Source organism: Squalius cephalus (assembly GCF_949319135.1).
Source record: "Squalius cephalus genome assembly, chromosome: 4".
In the NCBI taxonomy this organism is placed as follows: domain Eukaryota; kingdom Metazoa; phylum Chordata; class Actinopteri; order Cypriniformes; family Leuciscidae; genus Squalius; species Squalius cephalus.
Window position 1 is genome coordinate 43,105,706 of NC_137125.1, and position 25,824 is coordinate 43,131,529.

A 25,824-nucleotide genomic window follows, 5' to 3' on the forward strand; every position below is an offset into this window, starting at 1 on the left:
AGAATCTGCTCTCACAGAACTCCGCACAAAATCAGCACAGAAGATGGAAAAAAAGGTCTGCAGATTCTCTCTGGGCCAGCTGATGACTGGAAATTGAACAATGTGAAAATAACCATGTTTTATTGTCTTTCCATTAGCATGAATTTGCGATAGATAATTTAGGGGGTTCTTCATGGAACCATATAGAACCTTTACTCAAAGATATAAAGAACTAAAAAAACCTTTTATGAGTAAACTTTTTTTCACAATGTGTGTTATTTTTTTCGCCCACAAAAAAATGCTACAGTATATGTGTCATAATTATGTTTAAAAAGAAACCTGTATGATGTCAGCCATCTCACCTCTGACCTTTCAACACACAAAGCAGTCACTGAGTGGATTCAAGATGGCCGCCGGGTTAGGCGCTGGCTTCTTGGCCCTTGTAAGTGAGCTAAAGACTTTAGAGGCTTATATTTCAGTATTACAGGCTGTCTGCACCCTGTTAATGAACACTTCTCCAACCTTACAAAGCTCAGTTGTCTTTATTCCTTTGGCCACAAAACTATGCAGAGACTGTAAATGCAATGGCGGTAACAATAAAACTACTGATTGGAAATCTAAAGTGGATTGGATCTTTGCTGTCATATCTACCTATCTATGGACATGTACCCTGTTTACTTCTCTATTGTTGCTCCTCTACATGAGCATTTTAAGATCTCACTAGACATTAATCAATCTGACTCTGTGTAGCAGGAAGATGGTAACGCTGAGGTTGATGTGGGGACTCCTGGTCCTGTGTGTGGTGGCAGCCTCTCCCCCCAGATACGCCCGACAAGCAGAACTAGACAACTATGACAACAACGTGGACCAAAATGTGGATGGTGGCGATTTATATGACTATTACGATGAAATTGATGAAACACAGGTAAGAGAGTCATTCAAGGTTTCATAAATTATCCTGATATGTTAATATGCTCATGGTTGTGACCTCAATAACTGAGAATTTGGGTTGACCCTATTTTGCAGCATAAATGGGCTTTGCATTAGCACCTTAACATGAAGCAAGTCTCATTTTCAATTACATGTTGCATATAAGAGTTTTGTATCAAGTCTTATTGATATATGGACCCTGATTACGATTCCTCTCTTTGCATATTCATTAGTTTCCTCCAGCCTGTTGATTTGGCTAATGCTCAAGCATTGGACTCAGTTCTAATTGTCATGCAGGAATGTATTGCAGAAGTTTTGCTTCAGGGTGTTTGACAACTTTTCATTTGCTCTGCTGGTCCAAATGTTCCTGGGGATAATCGTATCCAGCTATGTCAGTCTTTGGTTTATGATTTTCATTTAGAAACTGGTTTTAACCCAGCTGCTGTGCTTCAGGGTCGGTCATCGAGGGCATGTTGGCCTGTATTTACTCATCCTCTCTGATTACAGATGACTTTTCGGCTGTGCATACTAATTTTAGTCCCGTCTTCTTCATAAGAACCATCATTTTCAGTAAATTGCCTTTTAACGCTACAAACTCAATTTGTGATATACTTAATTTGCATTCAAATATTGTTTTTTGTTCTTTTGTTTTGTTCTCTACTCATGGACAGAGGCATATTGGTGCAGCAAAGTTCAGTGTGTCAGACTGATTTATATTTCTTTCTATAATATAACAAATACTTCTCTTACACAACATATCATCTGTATAATGGCCAGACCAGATGTTGTTGAACGTGAAATGTTCTTAACTGAATTTTCCACTGGCACAACCTTTTTGAATGAGAGGCAGACACTGGCATTTTTACAGAACTGAAGTTCACTTATAATCAATAGTTGTACAACACAGTCATACTGGCATGTCATTATTTCACATAAGTGGCCTTTTTTAGCTGGATGCACATTCACATCATCAATAGTTGCTCAGAGCATCTAAATTTGCTAATGCTTACTGACTATTTGATTGTCATTCCCAAAATTACTATTGTATCAGCATCCATAGAGAAAATATTTTAATTTTAAAGGGATATTTTAGTTAAGAACATGAATTTGTGAATATCTGGTATTATAATGCTTAATTTGACCCATCTTGAAACTGGTCAATGCAGTTGGCCAGAAGTTAAGCTACAGATATGAAGACATTTATTCAGTAATAAATATGATATAACGATGAAAACAACGACCAGTTAATCATCTTCGGCATGGAAGAAAGATAAAACTATGCTTGACTGGCACAAGCCAATATGGGTTTTTAGAAGAATCACATCAAAGCCAAAAAACTTAACTTGATCCTGATGTGAATGTTATGAAGTTAAACTAAACCCACAACCAAAAGCACACGTGTGAGTTACAACACATTTTCATTGTGTAATGTGCTTTAGTTTTCAGCTCTTCAGGATATTATGAATGTTTCATACTTTTTGGGGAATATTTGTTGTTTCTCACCATGTGGAAAGTTTTTTTTTATTATTACTAAGAAATACAGTTTCAGAACAGTAGTTGATTTAGGTTGCTGGTAAAACTTTTTAATGTACATAAACTGATAAAAAGAATTATCTTACATAACTTGAGTGAATCTTAAGACTCTTTCAGTCTGGCTCTTGGGGTACGTTTCTTCTTTTTTATGCAGTATTAAGTTGAGGTTACTTATACATGTAAGAGTGCTTGTAGGTTTCTATGGTGCTTGCCTTTCTGCCTTTGTCTGTGTAAATTCATGTATGAACAAGAACAAATAATGTGTATTTCACACTCTCACAAGAGTTGCTGTCAAAATGTTGCTAGTAGTTACATCTATGCCTAATAAATGCTTACCTTTTCCTATATTGCACCATCATCTTCATTCCCAGCTGATGAAAATATAAAATTAGCTTTCAGTTGAACCTAATGACCCCTTACTAAGCTGTAACAGGATAAAACAAATCGTTGCACTGCTAAATTTCAACAAAACAGAATTTTTTTCTTTCAAATTCTTTCAAACTTACACAACACTTACACAATGTAAATTCCCTCATAAAATCATCTTTTGTCTACCCTTTCTCTTTATTGCTTCAGTAAAGAACAAAATCAATGTCAGCACAAGCTTGTGAGTCACATGCCTGAGTCAGCCTGACTGTTGTAGAAAAGATTTTGGTTGTGGTTCCAGAAAGCTCTCATGCATCCTGGTTTTTGAAATGAGTCAATGTCACTGTTTATTGCTATACACATAGTTGATTTATTTTAGCCATCCTTTTAGCCTTTGGCTTTGCATGTTTGACTAGTTTGATGTATGAAAAGCAAGCATATTCTAAGCAAGGCCTCCCTAAGACTTATTGTTTTACGGGCTCTCATCATGAGTAGGTTTTGGCCATTTGTCTTCACACATGCTGAATTAATAGTGTATTGCATTTTATGCATTTGCAAGTTACTGCTCTATAGATTAATTATGTTATTTTTTTAATTTTTTTAATGCCGTCTCTGGAGTTAATACAACACTTTGGAAAGAAAATGTGCAGAAATATGGATTTTTCTGCTACCATGTATGTCTTGGTTCCACAAGGACCATTTCTAGAGAATAGCAGCTGTTTGCAGATGAGACTGTGAATGGTTTCACAGCTCCCCACTCTGGATTGTAGCGGAATCAAATACAAAAAGAGAGAGAATTGGTCAACATCACAACATATGCAGAGAATTTTTTTTTTAAATGAATAGAATAGGTTTTAAAAAATCAGCACATCAATATGACCTGTAATTTGTCTCACACCTTACAACAATTAGCAATTGTATGGAAGAGGGTGGATTTGAAAGCTTTGATTGAATAGGTTCGATATCCAGTGAAAAGCCCATTACTCTTTCAAAGGGACAGCCTTCTGCTGAGTCACACCTCTTACTGAACCTTGGAATTGTTTCTCTTACAATCAAATGAGTCTGCAAGACTTTATGCTTTAGTAGGACACAGAAATCTAATGCATAAATGGTTTGTATTGGGACATCAGTACACAGTTTTAAAACAATATGAGGTGTGAATCAATTCGGTATAGCTAAAGGGTGTCCAATCCAGCTCATGGATTCAGCTCCTTAAGACCTTGATTAGCACATTCAGTTGTGAGTTGGAGCTAGACTCTGCAGAAAGGTGTCCCTACAGGAGCAGTATTGGGTACCTTAACAGATTGAGATAATTATCTTCTACAGCAGTCTTTTTGACACAGCACTTTCTGTCAGTGCTTTAAATCATCGGCCGTCTGAGAAAGCCATGTTTTGGTTTGTAATATGACAAAAATGAGTATTGTGTACTGACCTGAATTCTTCTTGCAGATAGAGATTGACACCTTGGGTCCTGATGAGGACATTGATCCTTCAAATGGTGCCTCATTTGAAGAGGAAGAAGAGAGGGAGGAGGAGAATGTGGAGCATGAAGAACGGAGGACAGTTGCGGAGAGTGACCACAAGGAATTACCCATTAAGCCTCAGCTTATTCCATCAGGCTCTGGGGAGTCAGGGACTCTGATGGGCCCTAGTGCTCAGGGAGGTTTGTACAATGCATGTATAAATGCACACACTACTAATAGTCATGACTAGCCTTCCAACAATTTCATGCTGTTGTTCCATTTAACTGGCAATCCGATTGGTTAAATGAGTTTTAATAATTCTTGAACTTTTTATGTGCATCATTCTTATGCTTTTTATGTGCATCATAACCAGTAAATCACTCATAGTCTTTACTGAACGAGTCCATATGGTTCTAAGTGTAATTCTAATTCTAATAACTGTTCTAACACCTAACCTTGTCTTGAACAAGAGGAGGAGCTTCGTCTGACGCCCATTGACATCCTTCAGATTTCTGGGGACATTTCGGGTTCTGGTGACTTGGGCTCTGGAGCCTCTGGAGACTTGCTCGATATCAAAGCTTCTGGTTCTGGAGAGCCTTTGGGCTCTGGTGGTTCTGGGGCCTCTGGTGACATTTCGGGTTCTGTGGACTCAGAGGACATTGTTTCTGGAGTCTCTGGGCTTTCTGGTTCAGGCATAATATTGATCTCAGGTAGAGGTCAGTACTCAGGACTTTGGTTTACTTGATATATTTACGCTGTGAGAAAGAAAAGTGCAAAAATAGAATCTTTAAGGGTACAACAGGTTGTCATTGGGGCAGTATCCTTTAACGTATAACCTCTGTACCTCTGTACCTTTGGCAACCTTGTACCTTATCTGCACATAAAAGGTGCATATTAGTACTTCAGGAATAGTAATATGTAATATGTATTACTGTGAATCTTTTAGGGGTAAATTAGTTACAAATATGTCCTTTCAATGGTACTCCACCTGCGAGAAGCTGTTGTTCCCCTAAAGGTACAATTATTGCACACTTTTTTGTTAGTGTAGCTTAAGGGGGTTCTTGATTACTTCAGCATAGTATTTCTTTCTGTGGGTGAGGTGGTGTCCAATGTATGGTCTATACCTGTTAGACCGCAGTGGGGAGGGATGTCCTAAATGTTTTAAAGCAAGTAACCATGATCTGTAATTCACAACCATTTATCTTTTTGCATTGGTTAAAATCTTGATCCAAAATGGCTACCTCATCATCATTGCCAGCATTGTTGTCATGCTGTTATCTATCATCTGCTGTTGAGGACGCTAATTTCCTTTTTGCCACCCCACCTTGTCTCTTACAAGAGGAGGAGCTCCACCTGATGCCTGAAACCCGTCCACACGAGGCCTCTGGGGATTTTGGGGAGTCTGGAATATCTTGGGTGTCTGGAGCCTCTGGGTTACCAGAGGTATCAGGAGAGCCTGGGGCCTCTGGGGTACCAGAGGTATCAGGAGAGCCTGGGGCCTCTGGGGTACCAGAGGTATCAGGAGAGCCTGGGGCCTCTGGGGTGCCTGAGGTGTCTGGAGAGCCTGGGATCTCTGGGGTGGCTGAGGAGTCAGGAGAATCTGAGGCCTCTGGGGTACCTGAGGAGTCAGGAGAGCCTTTGGCCTCTGGAGTACTTGAGGTGTCAGGAGAATCTGGGGCATCTGAGGTCTCAGGAGAATCTGGGGTGTCTGGGGTACCTGAGGAGTCAGGAGAGTCTGGGCTACCTGAGGTGTCAGGAGAGCCTGGGGCCTCTGGGGTACCAGAGGGATCAGGAGAGCCTGGGGCCTCTGGGGTGCCTGAGGTGTCTGGAGAGCCTGGGATCTCTGGGGTGGCTGAAGTGTCTGGAGACCCTGGGATCTCTGGGGTGCCTGAGGTCTCTGGACAGCCTGAGCCCATTGAATGGTTTGAAGTGTCTGGCATCCCTGAAGAGACTGAGGAGCCTTCGGTCTCTTTGGAGTCAGGAGAGTCTGAGGGGACTGAGGCCCCAGACGTCACCACTGACATATTCAGTCCTGACCTGTATGAAGGTCAGTACAATGATATCAATACCTTGCACTTCTATATGACTTAGATTTATGTCAGAAATACAACAGTTGTTAGGGCTCTTTTTTTATCAAGAATAGTTTAGACTAGATTAAGAAGAATTATGATCACTATTGAACTTATTGTTGCACTCATCAAGGCTAGCATTTTTTACAAATGTTATTCCCACTGGGGAACCCATGTAACTGGCTGATATTGGTTAAGTGTGTTCATTATAACAATAATAATGCATTATAACTTCTCAATGTCATTATTACTCACTGTCTGTCATGTTCCATTGTTCATCTGTTCATGTGCTAATCTGTCTTCTAACACCTTAATGTTATTGTGTTTAACAAGAGGAGGAGATACTCCTAACTACCCTGACCACTCCCCAGGAGGGGACTGGGGGTGATATAGGGTCAGGGTTACCTGATATTGACACAGATATTGACACAGATACAAAAGGTCAGTATTTCACTTGTATATAGCGTTAACTGATGAAGTTCTGTTGTTTACCAGGGATACCTACATATCACTATTAATTTGTGTATTATATTATACTGTAGGAGTGTCCAATCCTCCTCCTAGAAGGCCACCTTCCTGCAGAGTTTAGCTCCAAAATACTTGCCTGGAAGTTTCTTTTGATCCTGAAGACCTTGATTAGTTCAGGTGTGCTTAATCGAGGATGGAGCTAATATCCAGCACTAAGGTGGCCCTTCAGGAGTAGGATCGCTACGTACTGTACTGTATACAGCACATGCTCATGTGACTTTGTCAGACATTGTGGCTTTGCAGTCTCTTAATGACTGAGACAAAACTGTGTACTTGTGTATCCAATCAGGCTGCTGCTGGATATGCACCAGTACAGCTTCTGTGTTTTAATATGTTTTTGTGTTTGTCTTCTGAATACCACCTGCTGGTTTGGTGGTAAGGTATGGCCACCTGTATGCTGTGCACCTGTCTGGTCAGATCTGTGTACTGTGATGACCTGAAGCTGGACCGTGTTCCTCCCCTCGCCAAAGAAACCACTCATTTCTATGCCCGCTACAATAAAATTGCCAGGATCAGCAAGTCTGACTTCGCCAACTTGAGTATGTGTTTCATTAATGGGAAAACCAATCTGTTTTAATGTCATAATGAAATCAAAATGGACAAAAATTGATAAATTTAAGCACCGTCCTACAGTTTTCTAGTTGAATATATAGTTTAATTCGAAAACGCTTAACATTACAGAAGTAAATGGGTTGGAAATAACTATTCCTGTTTTTTTTTAGGTCTAGAGTTCATAGACAGCAGTTTATCTAAAAATCTTAATATCTCATAGCCTGAACTGATAACATTAGCAGCATTTTATTTATTTAGCTTAATGCTAAAATATGAATTTGATATTTTCATACATTTTACTGAATGGCTTTTTGTCTTTTGTTGTCATGAAGATAAATTAAAGAGGATCGACCTGACTAGCAATGGCATTTCCAGGATTGATGATGATGCTTTCTTTGGCCTCCCTGCTCTGGAAGAGTTGATATTACGAGAGAACAGTATTAGACAACTTCCTGCTCTGCCACCCTCTATGACTCTTATTGATGCCTGTCACAACCAGTTGGGCAACACTGGCATCCAGAGAGAAGCTTTCAAGGTGAGAGAAGCAATAAGAGTCAGCATGTGAAAAAGGTTTAATAAAGCATAGCCTTTAGCACATTCTTTGCTGTGCTTTCTTGCATATGGTGTGAACTTGTGATAGCCTACTGTTGTACAAGTAGACCTGAGGGAACAGCTTACATTTAGTTTAAATTAGACAAAAAGCAGACAGCAGAAAAGCTGATGATGGTCTGGTCCCTACGGGAAGGGCTGCTATTGCTCATTCCAAGAGGTGTTGAATGTACCTTAGCTAATTTTGTTTGACAGGATTGTCATCAACTCGTGTTTTCTGTTTTCAGGACATGCCAGGGCTACTTTACCTTTACTTGACTGACAACAACATAGACCACATCCCAGTTCCTTTGCCTGAGAGTCTGCGCTCCCTGCACCTACAGGTACCTGTACTCCCACCTCACTAGTGCCACACTGTGGACATCTATGGCACTTGCCACCTAACTGAAATATTAACATTTATGTATATATTCTCATTTAAAGGAGGCAGTTTACATTTAGAAATTATGCTATTTGAGAACATTAGTAAATTTGCTAAGGTTATTATGAATGGCAGAGAAAATAATAACCTAAACCAAGCATTACATTTATAGTCAATCTTTTTGGTGATCCGCATAGTGCTCTTTAATTAATATTGACATCTTTATTATAGTAAAATTATGAATTATCACCCAAAATGTAAACATTAAATAAATAAAAAATACATTAAAATGTATGTACTTCTTTTATCATTCAGAATAACAATATCCAGATGATGCACGAGGACACCTTCTGCAATCCACATGACTTAAATTACATCCGCAACGCTCTAGAGGACGTTCGCCTGGACGGTAATCCCATCAACCTCAGCAGAACCCCACAGGCCTACATATGTTTGCCACGTATCCCCATTGGTACCCTTTTTTAAGCCGGAAAAACGCACACTAAAATGCACACATACAAAACTCACACGTATCCACATGCATCAAAACTCCTCTGTGCGTACCTCTCTTTTTTTTTTTTTTTTTTTTTTTTGGGCCCAAGCAAACACTTGGATATGAATGGCTGTCTTTAAAGGAGGTTGGCATAAATACATAAACCTACACTCTCACAGGAGTTCTGGTGGACACTTCCAACTCTACGCTGCTTGTGTTTCTACCTTTTTACACAGTACATACTTTTCATAATGTAGGTTTGTAGTCGTATCTGGATTAATGACGTCTCAAACACCCACACATCTGTTTTAGAGAAACATCCATGCATAACTCTGAAAGTTTTTTATTTATCAAATACTGGAAAACAAGATGTCATTAATTTACAAATGCAAATCTGAACACGACAAAAACCTTCATTTTGTGTGCTGTACTGGGGCTAGCTGCAATAGCCAGCCCAAATTGTTTAAATAGGTTTGTTTTGTAAATGAAATATTGTTAATATTCATATAGAATTTAACAAATGTTTATCTTAATTAGCATAAACTAATTGAAGCTGGTGCTCACTGAACTTCTTGAAAGGTAAATTTGACTAATGCAATAAAAGCATTATATCAATGAATTTGTTGTAAAGTCTGTACTGTAATATAAATATATGTAAGCTGAATTTTTTTTTTTTTTTTACAAGAACAACAATATTTTGGTATATCACATCTCAAACTGTTGTTATGACCAGTGGCCTTCAAAATGAAATCTGTTGTATTGGCTGAGGGGTTTGAGAATGATTGGGGGGAATGGGGGTAAATATTAGCTCAGCATTGTGTGTTGTGAATAGAAATAATCACACCTGAATAAAGATTTCTGATGACCTCTCCAAAACAGAGGTGGCTCAACGTTTTCATTGTTAGCTTGTAAAGTCTTCAAAGGCATGAAACTGACTCTTTTAAACAATAGTTACTAACATTACAAAATCAATCACTGTAACAGAACAATCCACTTCCGGCAACAGTAAACGGTTTTACTTCAAACAGAAGGTGTACAAAAATAATGACATTTACATAATGGGTCCCGTTCAGAACAATTAGTTCTATTTTAGAAGTTCTCAATGAGCTTTTCAAAGAGGTTGAGGAATTTTTGCCTCCTCTCTAAGGAGGCCGGTTCCATCACTAAGGGAATAGAGGTGTCAGTTCCTTCTGAATTGTCGTTCAGATTAGCCGGCTGCTCCCCCTTTTCCATCCCACGCTGCTGCTCAAGGACGGCACGCTCTCGCTCAAGCTTTGCCCTCTCTCTGTCAAGAATCGCTCTTTCCTTTTCCAGCTGAGCTCGGATGTACTCCACAGAGGCCCTATCTCTCTCCACAGCGGCTTTCTCTCTCTCTAGTGAGGCCCTGTCTCGGTCCAGTGCTGCAAGTTCTCGCTCCACTCCTGCTCTTTCTCGGTCTAAAACCATCTTCTCCCGCTCCAGGACCATCCTCTCGTATTCAATAGCGGCTTTGTCGCTCTCCAGTATGGCTCTCTCGTGCTCCATCTCATCCCTGTCTCTGTCTAGATCTGCCCTGTCTCGCCCCATTTCCTCAGACATCATGTCATCCTCTTCGACGAACAACTCGATCTCGCTTCTGTTCGGCTCACGCGCCCTCTTGCTCCTCCTGCGCGTGGTGTTGTTCGGCCGATACTCGCTGTCATCGCCCACAGAAGAAGTGTCTACGGTGACTTCGCTTCCCGCGAGCCTTCCCTCCATGGCGTCATCCATGAGGGAGAACCACGGCCAGTTAGTGGGGTTCACTGAGACGCCAGGTGGGGGATTCTTCATTTCCTGATACACACAAGACACACAGACACAGTTTGTGAGCAGGAGAGTGCAAGATCATGCAGATTAGGGGTGTAGAGTGTGATTACACAGTATGATGTTTACTTATATATGTAAATAATTATTAAACAGAATATGAATATATACATTTAATCAAAATTACGTTCTGATGTTTATATTTATTAAAATGTAATTTTGTATGTAACTTTCATGTTATGTGTATGTATATAATACATTCATGCTACTACCATACATTTTAAATAGTTATTGAGGTTTTTATTATATAAATATATCATTTGTCATTCTTAAATGTAATGAAATTCTGATGTATAATATTAAAATGTCATTAATTAAAATTACACACAAAATTAACTAAATTTTATGTTTAGGTATATAATACATTCATCCTATTACCATACTTTTCAAATAGTTATTTAGATATTTATTACATATTGTTTGTGATCTTTACATTTAATGACATTCTAGGTAATTCTATGAGTGTGTGTGTGCGTATATATATATATATATATATATATATATGCAGCAGAGCACTGTCTGAAGATTGAAAGGTCTTCATGAGGAGTTTCTAAGTTGCATCAGGTGTGCTACATATGGGCAATATTTAAAATGCACAGTGCTGGGGGCCTGTATAAAAGGATTGAGAACCGCTGAACACTCATGACATGGCATTAGCATATACCTTATACTTCATCTTTAGGTTTTCCCATTTCCTCCTCGCCTGGCTGGCAGAAATTTCCCTTTGCAGACCCAGTTCTTTCAAGATGGCCCTATAGCACAGATTACAAATGCAGATTTTAAACACTGATTGCTGCAGGCTGCTGGCATAAACATCTACAGTATACTTATTTCTTGGTGCAAAGACTTGAATGGTTATGCACGTGTGTTGGTGTTTATTGTTTTACCTATAAGCCAGAGTTGAAGAATTTCTCTTTCCAGTGAAAAGTGAGTCGTTGGTCACACGCAACTTCACGAATCTAACAAATTCTTCATTTGACACTTGATGCACATACACATTAAGACACATGCAGATATTAATATCGGTGAGACACGTGATTTGTATAATACATGCATCCAATTTACGTGGCCAGCTCAATGCTAAACTGCTAAAATTGGACAGTTAATTAAATGCAACGGGACTTTAAATGCATACCATTAATCGCTACTCACTCTTATAAATGAATTCTGCATGATCTGGGCCATCCTTAATGTCCTCGGAGGGACTCTGTACAGTGTAAAGTTCGTGGTCCATACTTGCGTCTGTTGTCTTTGAGTCATCAAGTGCGCTACTCATGGCGCTAGTGCACAAGCGAAGGGCACTAGAAGAGAAAATGGAGGGTTACGTTTATTCCTTCTGCTGTTAATCCACGGCGGTCAGAGTCAATACATACCGCCACCTACTGGACTAACTGTGATACCACCAATATAAAATGTCAGGAAAAGTGAGATCGTCTTGAACAGGAAAAATTTACAAATTAGTATAAACCTTTAAAAATGTGGAATTGATTATGAAACATACATATTTTTTGCAGATGCATCGCACACTACACAGTATAGGCTACTATAAAGTACAAACATTTATTACATAAATAAAATACGTTATAGCTTCGCAACTAAAGCATTTTCTACCTTTTAGGATGTAGGCTACTTCTTAAAAAACAATTAAATTACTTTCAAAATCGTTTCTTCGTAAAACTGTAGTTTCTTTATAATTTAGTATTGGTCGACAGTCACATCCCCACCTGTGAATGGAGAAACCTACTACAGCATAAACATGGTATATTATGAAAATACCGCATATAAGTCTGTATATTTATATATAGGCTATTTAAAATCAACACACTAGATGTACGCACCCTCGTGGAAAACTGCCCTGCTAAAATGTCTTATCATATTCAGTTTTAATTTGTCATTTCTGGTAGATTTTGATGCACTATCACGTGCATTTGTGTAAGGGAGGCCTTGTGAATGGCCTTTCTGAATCGTTATGTGTCTAAAAGAAGAAGAAAAAAAACAAGACAACAAAATAATCCTCGAGGAACTTCGATTCCCAGTCGACATCTCGAGTTCATTATAGGGGGGAAATCTTTATTTAGAGTTGTTTCAGTAATAGTGACCAGAAAGTGTTAGCTTTTGACAAATATGCACTGTATGCGATACTTTCAATGTCATATCTGAAATATACATCGACTTTTTTGAGTTGAGAAAAACGATAATGCATCTGGTTCTGTTATAACCTTGCCAGTTCCGCTGCCTATGTTCTTGTGCGATACATATTATGGTTATTATTGGCCCTTGTTAACTTAAGCAGTGTGTGTGTTTATTGATACATTAATGAGCACAATTATTCAGTCACTATGAACGTAAAAAGCATCCCGTTTGGTTTCGGCTGTCGTGTCGTGGTCTCAAACCCGCCTATGACTACTCAATGAGCAGCTTAGTGTCGAGATCTGATGTTGCACCTTTTCTCATTAATGTCTCATAATTCAAAATTAGAATCGACATAAAAAAGCGCAATAAGATCGATACTCACTAAGATAGGACCCGATGTGCTGTCTTTCATTTTTACATTGTAACTCACTCACTTGTCATATTTACAAACTCACGTCCCGAAACTGTTGGACTAAAACTGCTGGCGGTGCTGTTACTGTATTGTAAATGGCGGTGCATTAATGCAAATACGCCCTTCGATACGGGCAATCACGAGAATTACTTGAAAGGGGAATGTTTTTTGTATTTATGGTCAAAAGAACAAACACATCGGACATTTTGTGAAGAAGAGATTGATGCAAGTAAAAATGTATTTCACAAATAGATTCATCTTATTTTTCGTACGTTTCTCAAAGATGGCAGCAGAGAGCTTCAAAGAGGCGAGATCATCGATTCGAGCAGCGAGACGGCGCATTTGCGTCACGTGGCCTCATGGGTCCTGGCTGCGCCGACATTTTGGTGAGGTCGACAAGGTACCTCGCTGCTTTTGTTTAGGAAAAAATAAATGTTTGTGTGTTTTGGATGTTTTTCGAGATGTTTTCCATAACATATGTTTTTTGTTTTTGTTTTAACAACTTGACCAGTTCAATACGCGCTGATTCGGAACAAAATATTCGAGAAGGTTTCGAAGCTCCATAAAGCAACGATTCGAAAGCGGCCATCACTATTTTGTAGATAACTTTTTGTTTTTACAGCTACAGACTGTCGCAGAACTTGGAATTGCTTGAACTTTAGCACTGCAGAAATAATCAGACTGACTAACCTAATGTAAATGATTAACAGAACAAATGATCAAACGTTTATCTCAGCTTATCTCACTCTACGCGTTTAAAAACGCGATAAACGGGGTAACGTTAGTGGAACAGGAAACAATGGTCTGATGTTTTAAAAGTACGTGCATGTGTTGGATGGCTTGTTTACCTATTTTGTTTTTTTGTGTGTTTATAAAGTTCCCAGTGGCTTTTCTTCGTATTTGAATATGCTGCAATGTTTTGCTGATAAGTCCCAATGGGTGCACTGTGTTCAAATCAATGGTCTCGTGATCATGGCTTGTAGAAACCCCTCCTGAAGAGTCTCCCTGGTTTTGTCCCTCTTGTGCCGAGTAGTGTTTTAATCATAGACTGTAAAAAAATAGGTTTTAACGCACAATATCCATATTCAATCCACATATTGTTTACTTATAGATGCATTCATTATAGCACTGTGAAATTGAAACGTTATTGCACATTGTAACCTTGTCAAGTGTATATTTGTAATATATTTATAAACAAATGTACTTTTTTTTTTCTGCATCCCTAACTATATAATTGTATTTATACATAACATTTGTCAAAATAAACACAGTTAAGTGAAATTGTTTAATAAAAAATGTAACAATCTCAGGTTGGGCTTTCAAATATACACAGTACATTATGTAAATATTTCTTAAATATCTGCATGTATATGTGTATTTATTTATACACATAATATACGTGTGTGTACTGTGTATAATTATTTAAACAAAAACTTTTATTTTGGATGCAATTCTAGTTACCACCTAAGATGGCGGCAGTGTATAATACGTCAGCCGTGACGTCACCTCGTTCTCAAAGCTGATTCGTTGAAAACGAAAAACGTCACTTCCGCAAGTTCGTTAAGCACGTAAGTCGCACGTTCCTTGGCCACGTTTGTCATTCGTTTTTGAACTTCGAAGAGTGAGCAGCAGTTGAATCTCGTCAAATTTTTTGTTCAATTTGACTGTTATATTTCAATCAATCGGTGATTTTTGAATTTCTCACATCTACGTTAGGCAACGAAAGACTGTGTGTGTTTCTTTTTTTTTTTGGTAATGTGTCTTGAAGTTATGACAATGAACGGAAACTACCAGAAGGACACCGAGACCGCGCCTGTTCATAAGAAGAAATGGTCAAAATCAAAGAGGAAGACATTTTTGCGTGCAAAAATCAGCGAAAGGAGGCGACGGGTCCGCGCCTGGTCAGTCAAGAGGCCACAGTTGTGTCTGGACCGTGTCGACGGCACAGCTACGAGGAATAAAAGTTACATTCCACCGGTTGCCATGGCACCAAGTAACACAACCCAGTATTTAATGGACCTGGTGTACGCTGAACGATTAGATGTTTCATTTGAGACATCATGTGATGTAAGCCGTGATTTGTCAATGCAGAGTCAACATGTCCAATTTGATGAGAGCATTTTCTCATTGTCGGACTCTGATTACGACAGATCTTTGGACTTTCAACAGCGAGACTTCGAGGACGTGTTCTTCAGGAATGAAATCTGACGTGTTTCCGAAACCTGACTTGATTTCGTCGGAACGAGACGACGACCTGGCAAGCTGTGAAACCATAGACAGTAATATGTGCGTGAAATGCCAATGGTTTTATTGTTAACCTAGCACTATTTAAATGTGTGGTAGTATCGAACAATGTTTTATTGAAGCCAAGGCGTTCAACAGAATTCTTTGAGTTGCATGTTACGAGTTGAATTTGGTTTCATTTGTCGGCTCTCCTTGTCTCACAGCATTGCGCAGACTCCAACTCAGGGAGGCGGAAAGCTCTGCGTCACAGCTACGCGATGACGTGTACGCCACGCCCCGCCTCCAGTACGGTCACCACCACGTGGTCTGCAGGTAAACCCGCTCCACCCTTAATGTACGCGGTGTTAGAGCGTTGCAGTAACCTGATGTCGCAATGTCATTTCTGAGCAAATGTGCATGCATGCATTGTTCTGCCAACGGATGCATGTGTTTTGAGAGACTTTTACAGGTTGCTGATCCTCCTCGACGGATCTCAGCTGTCTGTGCAACCCACCCAGAGCCTTGGGACAAAGCCACATGGCTGCCTGGTCATCACTGCTGGGTAACTGTGGTAAATGTTTGAATGTGAGATCACACAAGTGCACTCAAATCTTCATCTCATGTGATATGATCATATTTTGTGAGAACTTTACTTTTGTAAATCTTGACTGTATTAATTAAAAAATAATTGTATTAACTATTAAAACACACATCTGACTTTCATGTTGGTTTTGTTTCTTGTTTATTATACGTTGTATGAGTTTCATTCAAATATATGGGACAGGAAAATTAGCATATATGCTAAGACTGCATGCACACATGCTTGACAACATCGGTATTGCCTATATATCAATCTTTCGTTTTCATAAAGGTTTTAGTTGTATTAATGTTAGCACATAAAGGCCTAATGGTGGTATGTGACCAGGTTTTCATGGACCCAAAATACATTTAGAACTGGTTTTCAGTTCTGCAAGAGTACTTGAGACTGAATATTAAACTGCCAAAAATGTGTAGAACATATTGTTCCCTCTGCCTCAATCACACTTTTTAAGCATATTTTACATCTGGAATCAAAAAATGAATTTGTTTTAAAGTAAAAAAAATTGTGCCAATGTTAATATTTGACGTGTGGGGTCTTTTGAATGTTGTCTTGCACATTTGGGGCCCATGCGCTTGAGGACTGCTGCTGGAGAGAATGGATATTCTTAAGGTGAGAATACAAGATGCATGTTTGTGTAATGTGAGTTGTTTCTTGTGGAATAGGGTGGAATTTAGCTTAAAATGAACCTTTTTATTCCTCAAATTTGGTGTTAAACCCCGTACACTGCACTGGCACGGTTGAAATAAATGGGGCTAATCGTGTGGGTTTTTTTTTTTTGTGTGTGTGTTTTTAAAGTGCTCTGTAGTCATTTTACCCCCTTAAACTCGTATTTGATCACCAAAATTACATTTTTAAAACGTTTTTTCCCCGTAATTACTTAATGCCTTAAAATAGCTTGAATGTAAACTACACCCTTGCCTCAGTATACAGGTTCAATGAATATGCAAATTGGCCCCGCCCCCACTCACACCAGCTCATAAATCCACTCGTTGACGATCACACACTGCAGCAGTTTTTAGGATAAAATACTCAATGGTATAGCAATGGTATTATGAATCTGCACATGGTTTGTTCATATTAAAACACCAGTCATATACACAATAAAAATAGCTTATTGCTGTAGTACAGCCAAAATAATATTTGCTAATATTTTCTGTATAAAGATAGATAAACTTATGACAATGATCTGCCATATTCAGAAACACCTTAAATCAACTGCAAAAATATCAGATCAAATAATACTAACATAAGAATGAATGTAGCCTACTGAACTCAGGATATTCCTGTGGTCATAATTTTGACTGCCTTCCGTTTACACAAATTACTGCACAAGTCTAAATCCAAAGAGCACATTTTCAATTTCATTAGAGTTTCAAGATCATTTTCGGATCCATATGGGGAGAAAATCAGGTTAGCCTATTCTTGAACAAAGTTCTTTATAAATACACAATTATACAGCAATATCTGGGTTTTAAATGTGTGCACAAAGCAGTTCATCGAATGTAAACAAGCTGTGGATCAGCTCTTCTGTTAACTGACTCTATATGATTGTTGAGCACAGCAGGAACACTTTGTTCCTTTTTCTCACCGCACAGGGCGTTTTTTTTATTATTTTATAAACCATGTGGTAAACAGGTGCACTTGCCTAACTGGTTTACACCACAAGGTGGCCCTAAATTGCCACAGTAGAGTAAGTCACACCGCCAGAACTCTAGGAAGGCTGACAAGAGCAATGTGTTGATGATAATCCTAGTGCCACATTTAGAATAGTGCATGGCATCTGTTTGTGAGGGCCATGAAGCAATGGAGGAAAGCAGGACAGGACAAACCTCTCAAATTACACTAGTCAAGGAGGACACAAACCACAAAAGAAGGAACTCAAACAAGGTAAAGTCTGTCTTTATTTCTCCATGGCCTGGTTTCACAGAAAGGGCTTAGATAAAGCCAGGATTATGTATAGTTCAATCAGGACCTTTCAGTAGCTTTTTGAAAAAAAAAAAAAAACATTGCTGGTGTGCATCTTGAGACAAAACAATGGCACTTACATATCTTAAAATAAGATAAGTTGCTTTCAGTTAAAACAGCTCAAACATGCATTTTAGTCCGGGCCTTGTCTGTGAAAACGGGGGTATGTATCTCAACTCCTACTTTAATAAGCCAAACTTTAGGTTTCGACTTTTTCTTTTTCTTTTTATTGTGAGTGTTTCTCCCACTCTGACAATGCAATGTGTCAAGCTCAGTTGCCCCGTGGTCTATCTGCCAAGAGTAATAGATGAAACAACTCGTCTCTGGCCTACTGTGTGCTGTCGATGAGAATACGAGGCTTGTGCATTATGATTGATATAGAGCCCTCCAGCCAGGCCGCACTGCCAGTCTATTGATTAGTCACCAGCCTGGCCTCATGGGAGGACCTGTCCCTCGCTCATTCATCATACACATTTTCTCCCCTTTTAGACAGGCAAGAAAAGTTACCAGGATAAGCTTCTACTTGAAGGAGCAGGTTCGCCCATTTAGACCTATATCTCTAATCTAAAGATTTTAGTAAATGGTACACTTACTTTAGGTGTGATAAGGATGTAATTCATGCTGGTTTGGGTTTCATGAGATTTTAAGCTAAATCTAAACTAAATAGGCCATTATCTGTTATCTTTGATTCTAGTCCATTTCCTTCACATAAAACTTGTGGGTTTATAAAGATTTTTACTTTTCAATTACTTGTTTATTTATTTATTTTGTAAGAAAAGGGGCATTTACTTTCAATAGCTTAAAATCTCATATATATATGTGTGTGTAAGTTACTCAATATCAACTTACTTTGTTGAACTGTTGTGTATAGAAGCAATATCCTAGTTGGACCGGCTCCCGAATCAGCAAGGCTGTGATCACCTGCTGTATATTGCTTAACTAAATCAGATGTTCATAATCACACCATTTTACTGTCTGTTTTCCAACCTTGTATTTCTCGCCTCAGGTTATGTGTTTATCGTACTGTTCTGGCAAATGTTATGGAGAAAGCATGGAAAAACTTGTGTGAATCAGCTGTCTGGTGATGGATGAATAGACCAGCCTTCTGGCCTTATAGGCAAAGCACCAGTTCAGTTCAAGAAGATAAAGGTAAAGCCCTTGAAAGCAATTTGTTTGCTTTTCTTCATTTTTGTGCAATAAAAAAAAAAAAGGCTGCTTGCTTGTTGTATTTAAAATGCAATACTATTCTTAAGCAGTTTGCACTCCATTTCATACAGTTTCTTTAAATGGCAGAGTAGATTAATTTAATTAATTTGCTAAATTAAGGTTGAATTGATAAATAATTAACACTCAAACTGAATTCCCTTTGTTGAAACTGGGTGTTGAATTTCTATATTGAATTTCTATAAATGAAATTATTTAAAATATTGCTTAAATAATGGCCGTTATTTATAAAACATGCATGTCTGTAGACGTATAAAAACAGCACTTTGACCTTCACAGAGACAGGTGCCTGTGGCGTTGTGGTTGGACACACCCACAGAGTGGACTCTGTTCAGCCGAAAGAAAAGGTCACAGAAATGTCGTGCAGTCATGTCCTTGTAAGTTTGATCAGATTTGATAAAAGCAAGACTGCTGCTTGGTTTCTTCCTGCTGTCCTTTTCAACATCCTAATAACTTCACATTACTCATTTAAACTGTGTTGTGATGACTCCGCTTACAACCGTTGTGTTAAATTTGCATTGTTCATAAAACATTATTTCATTATTACATTTCCACAATATGCACAGTAATCTGAAGTATCTATTTTACATTTATTATCTGGTGTCTTGCAAGATTTTGGCTGAATTTGGCAGAATTTGGCCATTGACTGAATTAGAATAGCATTCTAGTAGCAACTCTTACTATTTCTTCTTCTGTCTATAGCTGTTTTCTATCTAAATATATTTTAAAATGTAATTTATTCCTGTGATGGCAAAGCTGAATTTTCAGGATCATTACTCCAGTCTTCAGTGTCACATGATCCTTCAGAAATCATTCTAATATACTGATTTGCTGCACAATTAACAATGGTTCTGATTAAGAAATCATTCTAGTATGCTGATTTGGTGCTCAATTATTAATAATGGTTCTTATTAGTGTCATTGTTGAAAACACTGCATCAGATTGGAAATTTTATCAATATTTTCTTCTAAAGAACAGAATTTATTAGAATTAGATTTTATTTTTAACATTATACATTTTTTCTTTACTGTCACTTTTGATCAATTTAATGAATCCTTGTTGAATAAAAGTCTCTTTTTTTATCTTACTTTCCCCAAACCTTTGAATGGTAGTGTATCACGATTTCCCCCCAAAATATGGATTTGTTAAGCAGCACAACTGGTTTTATCATTGATGACGATAAGAAATGTTTCTTGACCATCAGAGTAGCTAATTTCTGTTGGATCACGTGTCACTGAAGACTGGAGTAATGATGCTGAAAATTCAGCTTTACCATTACAGGAATAAATGACATTTAAAAAAAAAATATATATATAAATAGAAAATAGTCTTTCTAAATTGTACTTTTTTGCTACTCTATTCTTCATCAAATAAATGCAGCCTTGGTGAGCATTAGAGAGACTTCTTTCAAAAACATGAATATTTTTGTTAATATTCCAAATGTTTGACTGTTATTGTAGATGTATTTAAGTATCACTGATATACCAGAGAATAGGTGTGGAGTGGGGTGAGGTGTGTGGGAACCAAAACTCAATGGTCAACCATGTGTGTTGAGGGTCTGTGGTTTCTTCTCTGAGATGCAGGTGTGAAAAATGGCTAATCTAATCTGTCAAATGACAAATTGATATTGAGTTGAATGCTTTGAGCTTACTATTTTGCCTTGACCCAGTTGAGGCCCTAAAGCCTGCTCGCTGGGGCCATTTTAATGAATTTCTGTTCCGGAAATAGGCTGCGGGTGATGGGGGCAGGGGCTTTGACGTGAGCGCGTGCACCTCCGGGAGCATCCCTCTCCTTCAACCTCGCCTCATTAGTCTAACTGGGCAGTTGCAGAGCTGTTGTGTGTCACATCTATTTCGGTCCCCCTAAACTCCAAAGTGCTCCCTCAACCTATCTTCCTGTAGTCTCCATTTCATCTCTCGCCACCCAAGAGACGAGGTGGTAGAAATGTGATTGGCCCCTGCTCCGTCATCATCAAGGAGACAGTTTGGCAAGGAGGAATCGGACACAGATGCGGTCGCTAACTGTGTCAAGGACGCAGAAGCGAAAACCTGCAACAGTTCACCTGTAAAACATCTGAGAGCACAAATGCAGAGAGGAACTGACCCACTAAACCAACCTACAACTCACTGCACTCTCCCTTAAATTAAAGGTGTAGTTCACTCCAAAATCAAAACTTTGCCATTATTTACTCACTGTTATTTTTGTTTCATTAGAACAACCCTAATTAATTTAATGTAGCTTGTTTGCATACAATGACATTTCATAGTGACTGGGGGCTGTCAAGCTCCAAAAAGCACTATAAACTGTTTGACTTGTTTTCTATATTTCAAGTCTTCTGAAGTCATATGGATTTCTGTGAGGAAAAGAATATTTTCAGAAAATGTATAGAACACTAGGTTTTTAATGATAATTATTCAGAAAGTATGCATTACGTTGATTAAAAGTGACAGTAAATCCATAACATTGCGAAATATTTTATTTTATTCAAATGAATGCTGTTCTTTTGAACTTTCTATTCATCAGTTAAGAAAGACTTTCGTTTTCATCATTAAGAAAGAAAAAAAATATTGAGAAGCAAATCAGCATATGATTTCTGAAGAATCATGTGACTCTGAAGACTGGAGTAATGATGCTGAAAATTTAGCTTTGCAATCCCAGGAATACATTTATTTATATATATATATATATATACAAACTAGGGCTGTCAAAAGATTAATCGCGATTAATCGCATCCAAAATAAAAGTTTGTGTTTACATAATATATGTGTGTGTACTGTGTATAATTATTTTGTATATATAAATACACACACATGCATGTATATATTTAAGAAATATTTGCATACATATACTGTATATATATTTATATAGTTTATATTATATATAAATATTTTTTTTTTATATATAAATAACACATTTTTCTTAAATATATACATGCATGTGTGTGCATTTATATATACAAATTTAATTATACACAGTACACACACATATATTATTAAAAACAAACTTTTATTTTGGATGCGATTAATCGCGATTAATCTTTTGACAGCCCTAATACACACACACACACACACACAATTTGTTTTACAGCAAAACAATTACAGCATTTTTCTATCAAATTAACATATGAAGCATATGAATGTGAGCATATGAAATCTCTTTCAAAAACATAAAAAAATCATACCAACTTTTAAACAGTAGTGCATCCTAAATTATTCAATTTCAGTCCGTTTTCTTAAACAAAACTATTGCAAGAGTTTAAAAATAGTGCAAAAGTTGTAAGGACTATACTTTTACAGTGCTTTTTTGTTCTTTAAGGAGCTTGACAGCTCGGAAAAAAAGACACGCATATACGTGTTTGTGATGACATGAGTCAGAATTTTCATTTTTGGGTGAATCATTCCTTGTGTGTCTGTTTCATAGCCGAAAAATCTAGCAAATGTCCAAAATTCGATCTAGGTTTTTGCACACTCATGTCATTGCATGCACCCATCACATCACTCTCATTGATGTATCCTTGTGTCGTGTAGCCTGGCCCAAACCTGGAATGTGCCTGTCATCCAATCGCTTAAAGCCCTTTGAAAGAGTTGAAAGAGCTCAGACAAGGGTCCTACTGTTCAGCAGAAGACACTGCTCTGTTGATAAAATCAGACACATATACACCAGCCCGCTGCTGCTGGTTGAACTGCTTTCTTCAGAATACTTTGTGTAGGTGAAATGAAATAAACAGACCTTCTTGTGCTAGTGTCTCTACAGACCAGCCTGAAATCTGAACTAAAGAAGCAGCAGTTTGAATGAAGCAGAAGCAGCTGATTTGAATGAAGCCATTGAAAAAGATTCAGAGTTTTAGATATTTCAATCCTTCCCCATTCATGTAGGAGCTGTATTTGTAAGGAGGTGTCCACAATTTGGGTTTAATTCTTTATTCCTAAAATAAATTACATTTGAAATAAATCCAATCTCCAATCTGATGTTCTTCCACCTTGGGTTGGTGTTCATGTGCTATTTCAAGTCTATGAATGTACCTCCTCTTAGTGTTATTATGCAATACTGTGTGAAAACCAAGACACTCTCGTCATAACATTCATCATCAATGCTAATCAGAGTGAGAAGTCGCACTTGACTCCAACACCTTATAAACACACTAATGTGATCCAAACACTACTGCTCACCTGTCACCAACACACATACTTGCACAGTACGCAACCATTAATGTTCCCTTCTTAGAAATAAACGGGGGACGGGGGACGGGGGGTGGGGGACGGGGGGTGGGGGGGGGGAATCAACCTTAGTCTTCCCAGAATCATCCCATCGCACACTCGTAGGAGTTTCCGTCAGGCAGAATGAGAGGGATGCTGGCATGGAGGGTCTAAAAACAGCACTTTGTTGAGAGACAGACAGTAGCTCGATCAGGTCAAACCAGGTGACTCTCTGTAATGTGTGTTCATGACGTGGCTCTGATACCTCCCTGTATTTTGGCACTTGCTGCAGTCATGGAATTTAGTATGGGCAACTTCAGGATTTAGTTGATTTTCAGTGCAAGTCGAGAGATGTCATGGGTGAGGACAAGACCTGCTTTTGTTTTGGTCTTTAGTGGATAATGATGTAAACACAATCACTATTGCAATCTTTCATTTTTATTTTATTTTATAATTTAATTAGTAGTTTAGTTTATTTATTAATTTATTCCATTTTAGTTTTATTCAATTTTATTTTATTTAAATGTGAGATTTGTATTTGAGTTGAATAGACCCATTTCTTTCGTGATCCTGTTTTTTATTTTGGGCCTGTTTTGTTTTGCTTTCATTTTATTTAAAGGTGCATTGCGCAAGTCTCTGAGTTTTTGCAGAACTATGCCCCCTCTGGCGACAAGCGAAACTGCAACCGGAGGTGTGCACGCTCATGACGTCACGCCCAGTCTCAAATTCCGTCCCGAATCCCTCTTATTTATTTTACTGTACAGGATTATAGAGGCAATCGCAGTGATCAGAGAAGGGCTCATTCAGCCCATCAGGCAATTGTTTAAGCATGTATGGGTTAGAAAAACGGGTATTTTTAACATGAAATGTTGCGCATTGCACCTTTAATTTTAATTCTACACTGAACAAAATTATTGGATGGATTATCTCGGCAAAGGAGAAGTGCTCACTAACACAGATTTAGACAGATTTGTGAACGATATTTGAGAGAAGTAGGCCTTTTGTGTACATAGAAAAAGTCTTAGATGTTTGAGTTCTGCTCATGAAAAATGGGGGCAAAAACAAAAGTGTTGCGTTTATAATTTTGTTCAGTGTATTTGAGGGTTATTATTTTATTTAAATGTAAGATTTGTATGTGAGTTGAATAGACCTATTTCTTTTCCAAGTGGTCATAGTTTTGATTTTGGGCCTGTTTTGTTTTGCTTTCCTTTTATTTCCTTTTAATTATACTTTATAGTATAATTCCTTTTTTATTCTATTCAAATGTGAGATTTGTTTTTCAGCACTTGTGTGATTCAATTTCATTAGGATGATTTCACTCGTGTTGCAGCGTTCCTCATTTAAACGTTGCTTTGAATTAAAGAGCCCGCTAAATAAATAAATATAAGTGTAAATGTCAAAAATAAATAGCCTTTTCATTTTGACTGAGAATTAGGAGAAATGGCAAAGTTCTCGAGATCACGACCTTAGAATGGACAAACTGGCAGTGTTTGTATAATGTTCATTTTGAAAGGAAAATAAAGAATAAATAGCCCCATCACAGACCTCACAGTCTCTATATGCGGTGTGATTCATATCTCGTTAGAGAAGTCAGTCTCGTTAACCTCTCTGTAATTACCCAATGCGCAGCTCCGGCCCACAGCACACAGCGTTGGCAAACTGAAGCCAGTGTGCGTCAGTCAGACACCAGTCAGACTTCAGATCTCTCAGCTGATTACTCCTACTCAATATTATTAATTCTACATCTCAAGTTTAGTGGTCTTCGTAACTGACGTATACAGCAACCCTGAAATGATCTGACGCCTGTCCTTGTCCACTGGGTTACTTAAAAGCTGCAGTCATTTGTCAAATAATGCAATATGAATCACTGAATGTGTGTGTTTCTGTGACCTTCTACGTTTTTTTTCCTCTGGTTTCTGGGATCTGTCTTGGTGATGTGCATAAGACTTTTTTTTTTTTTTTTTTTTTTGTCCCTCCCTACTGTTCTCTTTCCATTCGGGGACATTTCAGAGCCTTGGGAACGGTTTCCATGGCGACCGTAACTGCAGACAAGGAGAGTGTGCTGAGACAGGGATGTGAACGCACTTGCACTCTCGTCTCATGTGGAGCACTGCTTTGCCTCCTTCCTTCCATCTCATTTGTAAAATGAGATGCTATATTTGTTTGTTTTTTAAGTTGAGCTTTTTTTTTTTCCTTGGTTCACATCATCAAGCTTATTATACTGCTGGTTGCAATTAAAGCATATTATACTACTTTTAAAGACTTTTTTTTATTACATTTTTATCACATCCAACATGTGAAATAAAAGATTTTGTTACATCTGTTAAAAATGAACATCCATCCAT

The 25,824-nt window shown here is 38.1% G+C and overlaps 2 protein-coding genes and 2 long non-coding RNA genes across 8 annotated transcripts; 3 read left to right on the forward strand and 1 right to left on the reverse strand.

Annotated features, from left to right (window-relative positions):
- Positions 1–346: 346 nt before the first annotated feature.
- On the forward strand, positions 347–9,770 carry epyc (epiphycan). The gene is made up of 10 exons (XM_079868216.1): positions 347–421; positions 730–904; positions 4,258–4,471; positions 4,742–4,987; positions 5,611–6,318; positions 6,674–6,781; positions 7,249–7,407; positions 7,753–7,955; positions 8,257–8,352; positions 8,706–9,770. The coding sequence occupies exons 2-10, from the start codon at positions 737–739 to the stop codon at positions 8,874–8,876; spliced, it is 2,073 nt and encodes a 690-aa protein (XP_079724342.1). The 5' UTR covers positions 347–421; positions 730–736; the 3' UTR covers positions 8,877–9,770.
- A 114-nt stretch (positions 9,771–9,884) lies between these two features.
- Positions 9,885–13,559, reverse strand: LOC307156728 (uncharacterized protein). 5 transcript variants are annotated; one of them, XM_079868222.1, is made up of 5 exons: positions 13,543–13,559; positions 11,878–12,026; positions 11,613–11,706; positions 11,390–11,477; positions 9,885–10,695 (listed from the first exon to the last, which is right to left on the reverse strand). In XM_079868222.1, the coding sequence occupies exons 2-5, from the start codon at positions 11,999–12,001 to the stop codon at positions 9,973–9,975; spliced, it is 1,029 nt and encodes a 342-aa protein (XP_079724348.1). In that variant the 5' UTR covers positions 12,002–12,026; positions 13,543–13,559; the 3' UTR covers positions 9,885–9,972. The 5 variants fall into 5 exon arrangements, with proteins under 5 accessions (XP_079724348.1, XP_079724347.1, XP_079724346.1 ...); XM_079868221.1 differs by lacking the exon at positions 13,543–13,559 and adding an exon at positions 13,293–13,444; XM_079868220.1 differs by lacking the exon at positions 13,543–13,559 and adding an exon at positions 13,241–13,444.
- A 96-nt stretch (positions 13,560–13,655) lies between these two features.
- Positions 13,656–16,214, forward strand: LOC307156730. Its single transcript, XR_013820791.1, has 3 exons — positions 13,656–13,670; positions 14,728–15,556; positions 15,718–16,214. It is a non-coding gene; the product is annotated as an uncharacterized lncRNA (long non-coding RNA).
- Positions 16,215–17,755: 1,541 nt separating this feature from the next.
- On the forward strand, positions 17,756–21,644 carry LOC307156732. Its single transcript, XR_013820794.1, has 4 exons — positions 17,756–17,981; positions 19,066–19,208; positions 19,563–19,660; positions 21,012–21,644. It is a non-coding gene; the product is annotated as an uncharacterized lncRNA (long non-coding RNA).
- Positions 21,645–25,824: the final 4,180 nt, after the last annotated feature.

What these genes read in the sequence shown, in the direction of transcription:
- LOC307156728 (XM_079868222.1), bottom strand. Translation starts at nt 12,001, where the DNA reads ATGAGTAGCGCACTTGATGACTCAAAGACAACAGACGCAAGTATGGAC. An exon ending in TGCAGAATTCATTTATAAGA is followed by an intron (nt 11,707 to 11,877) that starts GTGAGTAGCGAT and finishes ATGTGCATCAAG; the next exon opens with TGTCAAATGAAGAATTTGTT. An exon ending in TCTTCAACTCTGGCTTATAG is followed by an intron (nt 11,478 to 11,612) that starts GTAAAACAATAA and finishes TCTGTGCTATAG; the next exon opens with GGCCATCTTGAAAGAACTGG.
- epyc (XM_079868216.1), top strand. Translation starts at nt 737, where the DNA reads ATGGTAACGCTGAGGTTGATGTGGGGACTCCTGGTCCTGTGTGTGGTG. An exon ending in AATATTGATCTCAGGTAGAG is followed by an intron (nt 4,988 to 5,610) that starts GTCAGTACTCAG and finishes GTCTCTTACAAG; the next exon opens with AGGAGGAGCTCCACCTGATG. An exon ending in CAGTCCTGACCTGTATGAAG is followed by an intron (nt 6,319 to 6,673) that starts GTCAGTACAATG and finishes GTGTTTAACAAG; the next exon opens with AGGAGGAGATACTCCTAACT.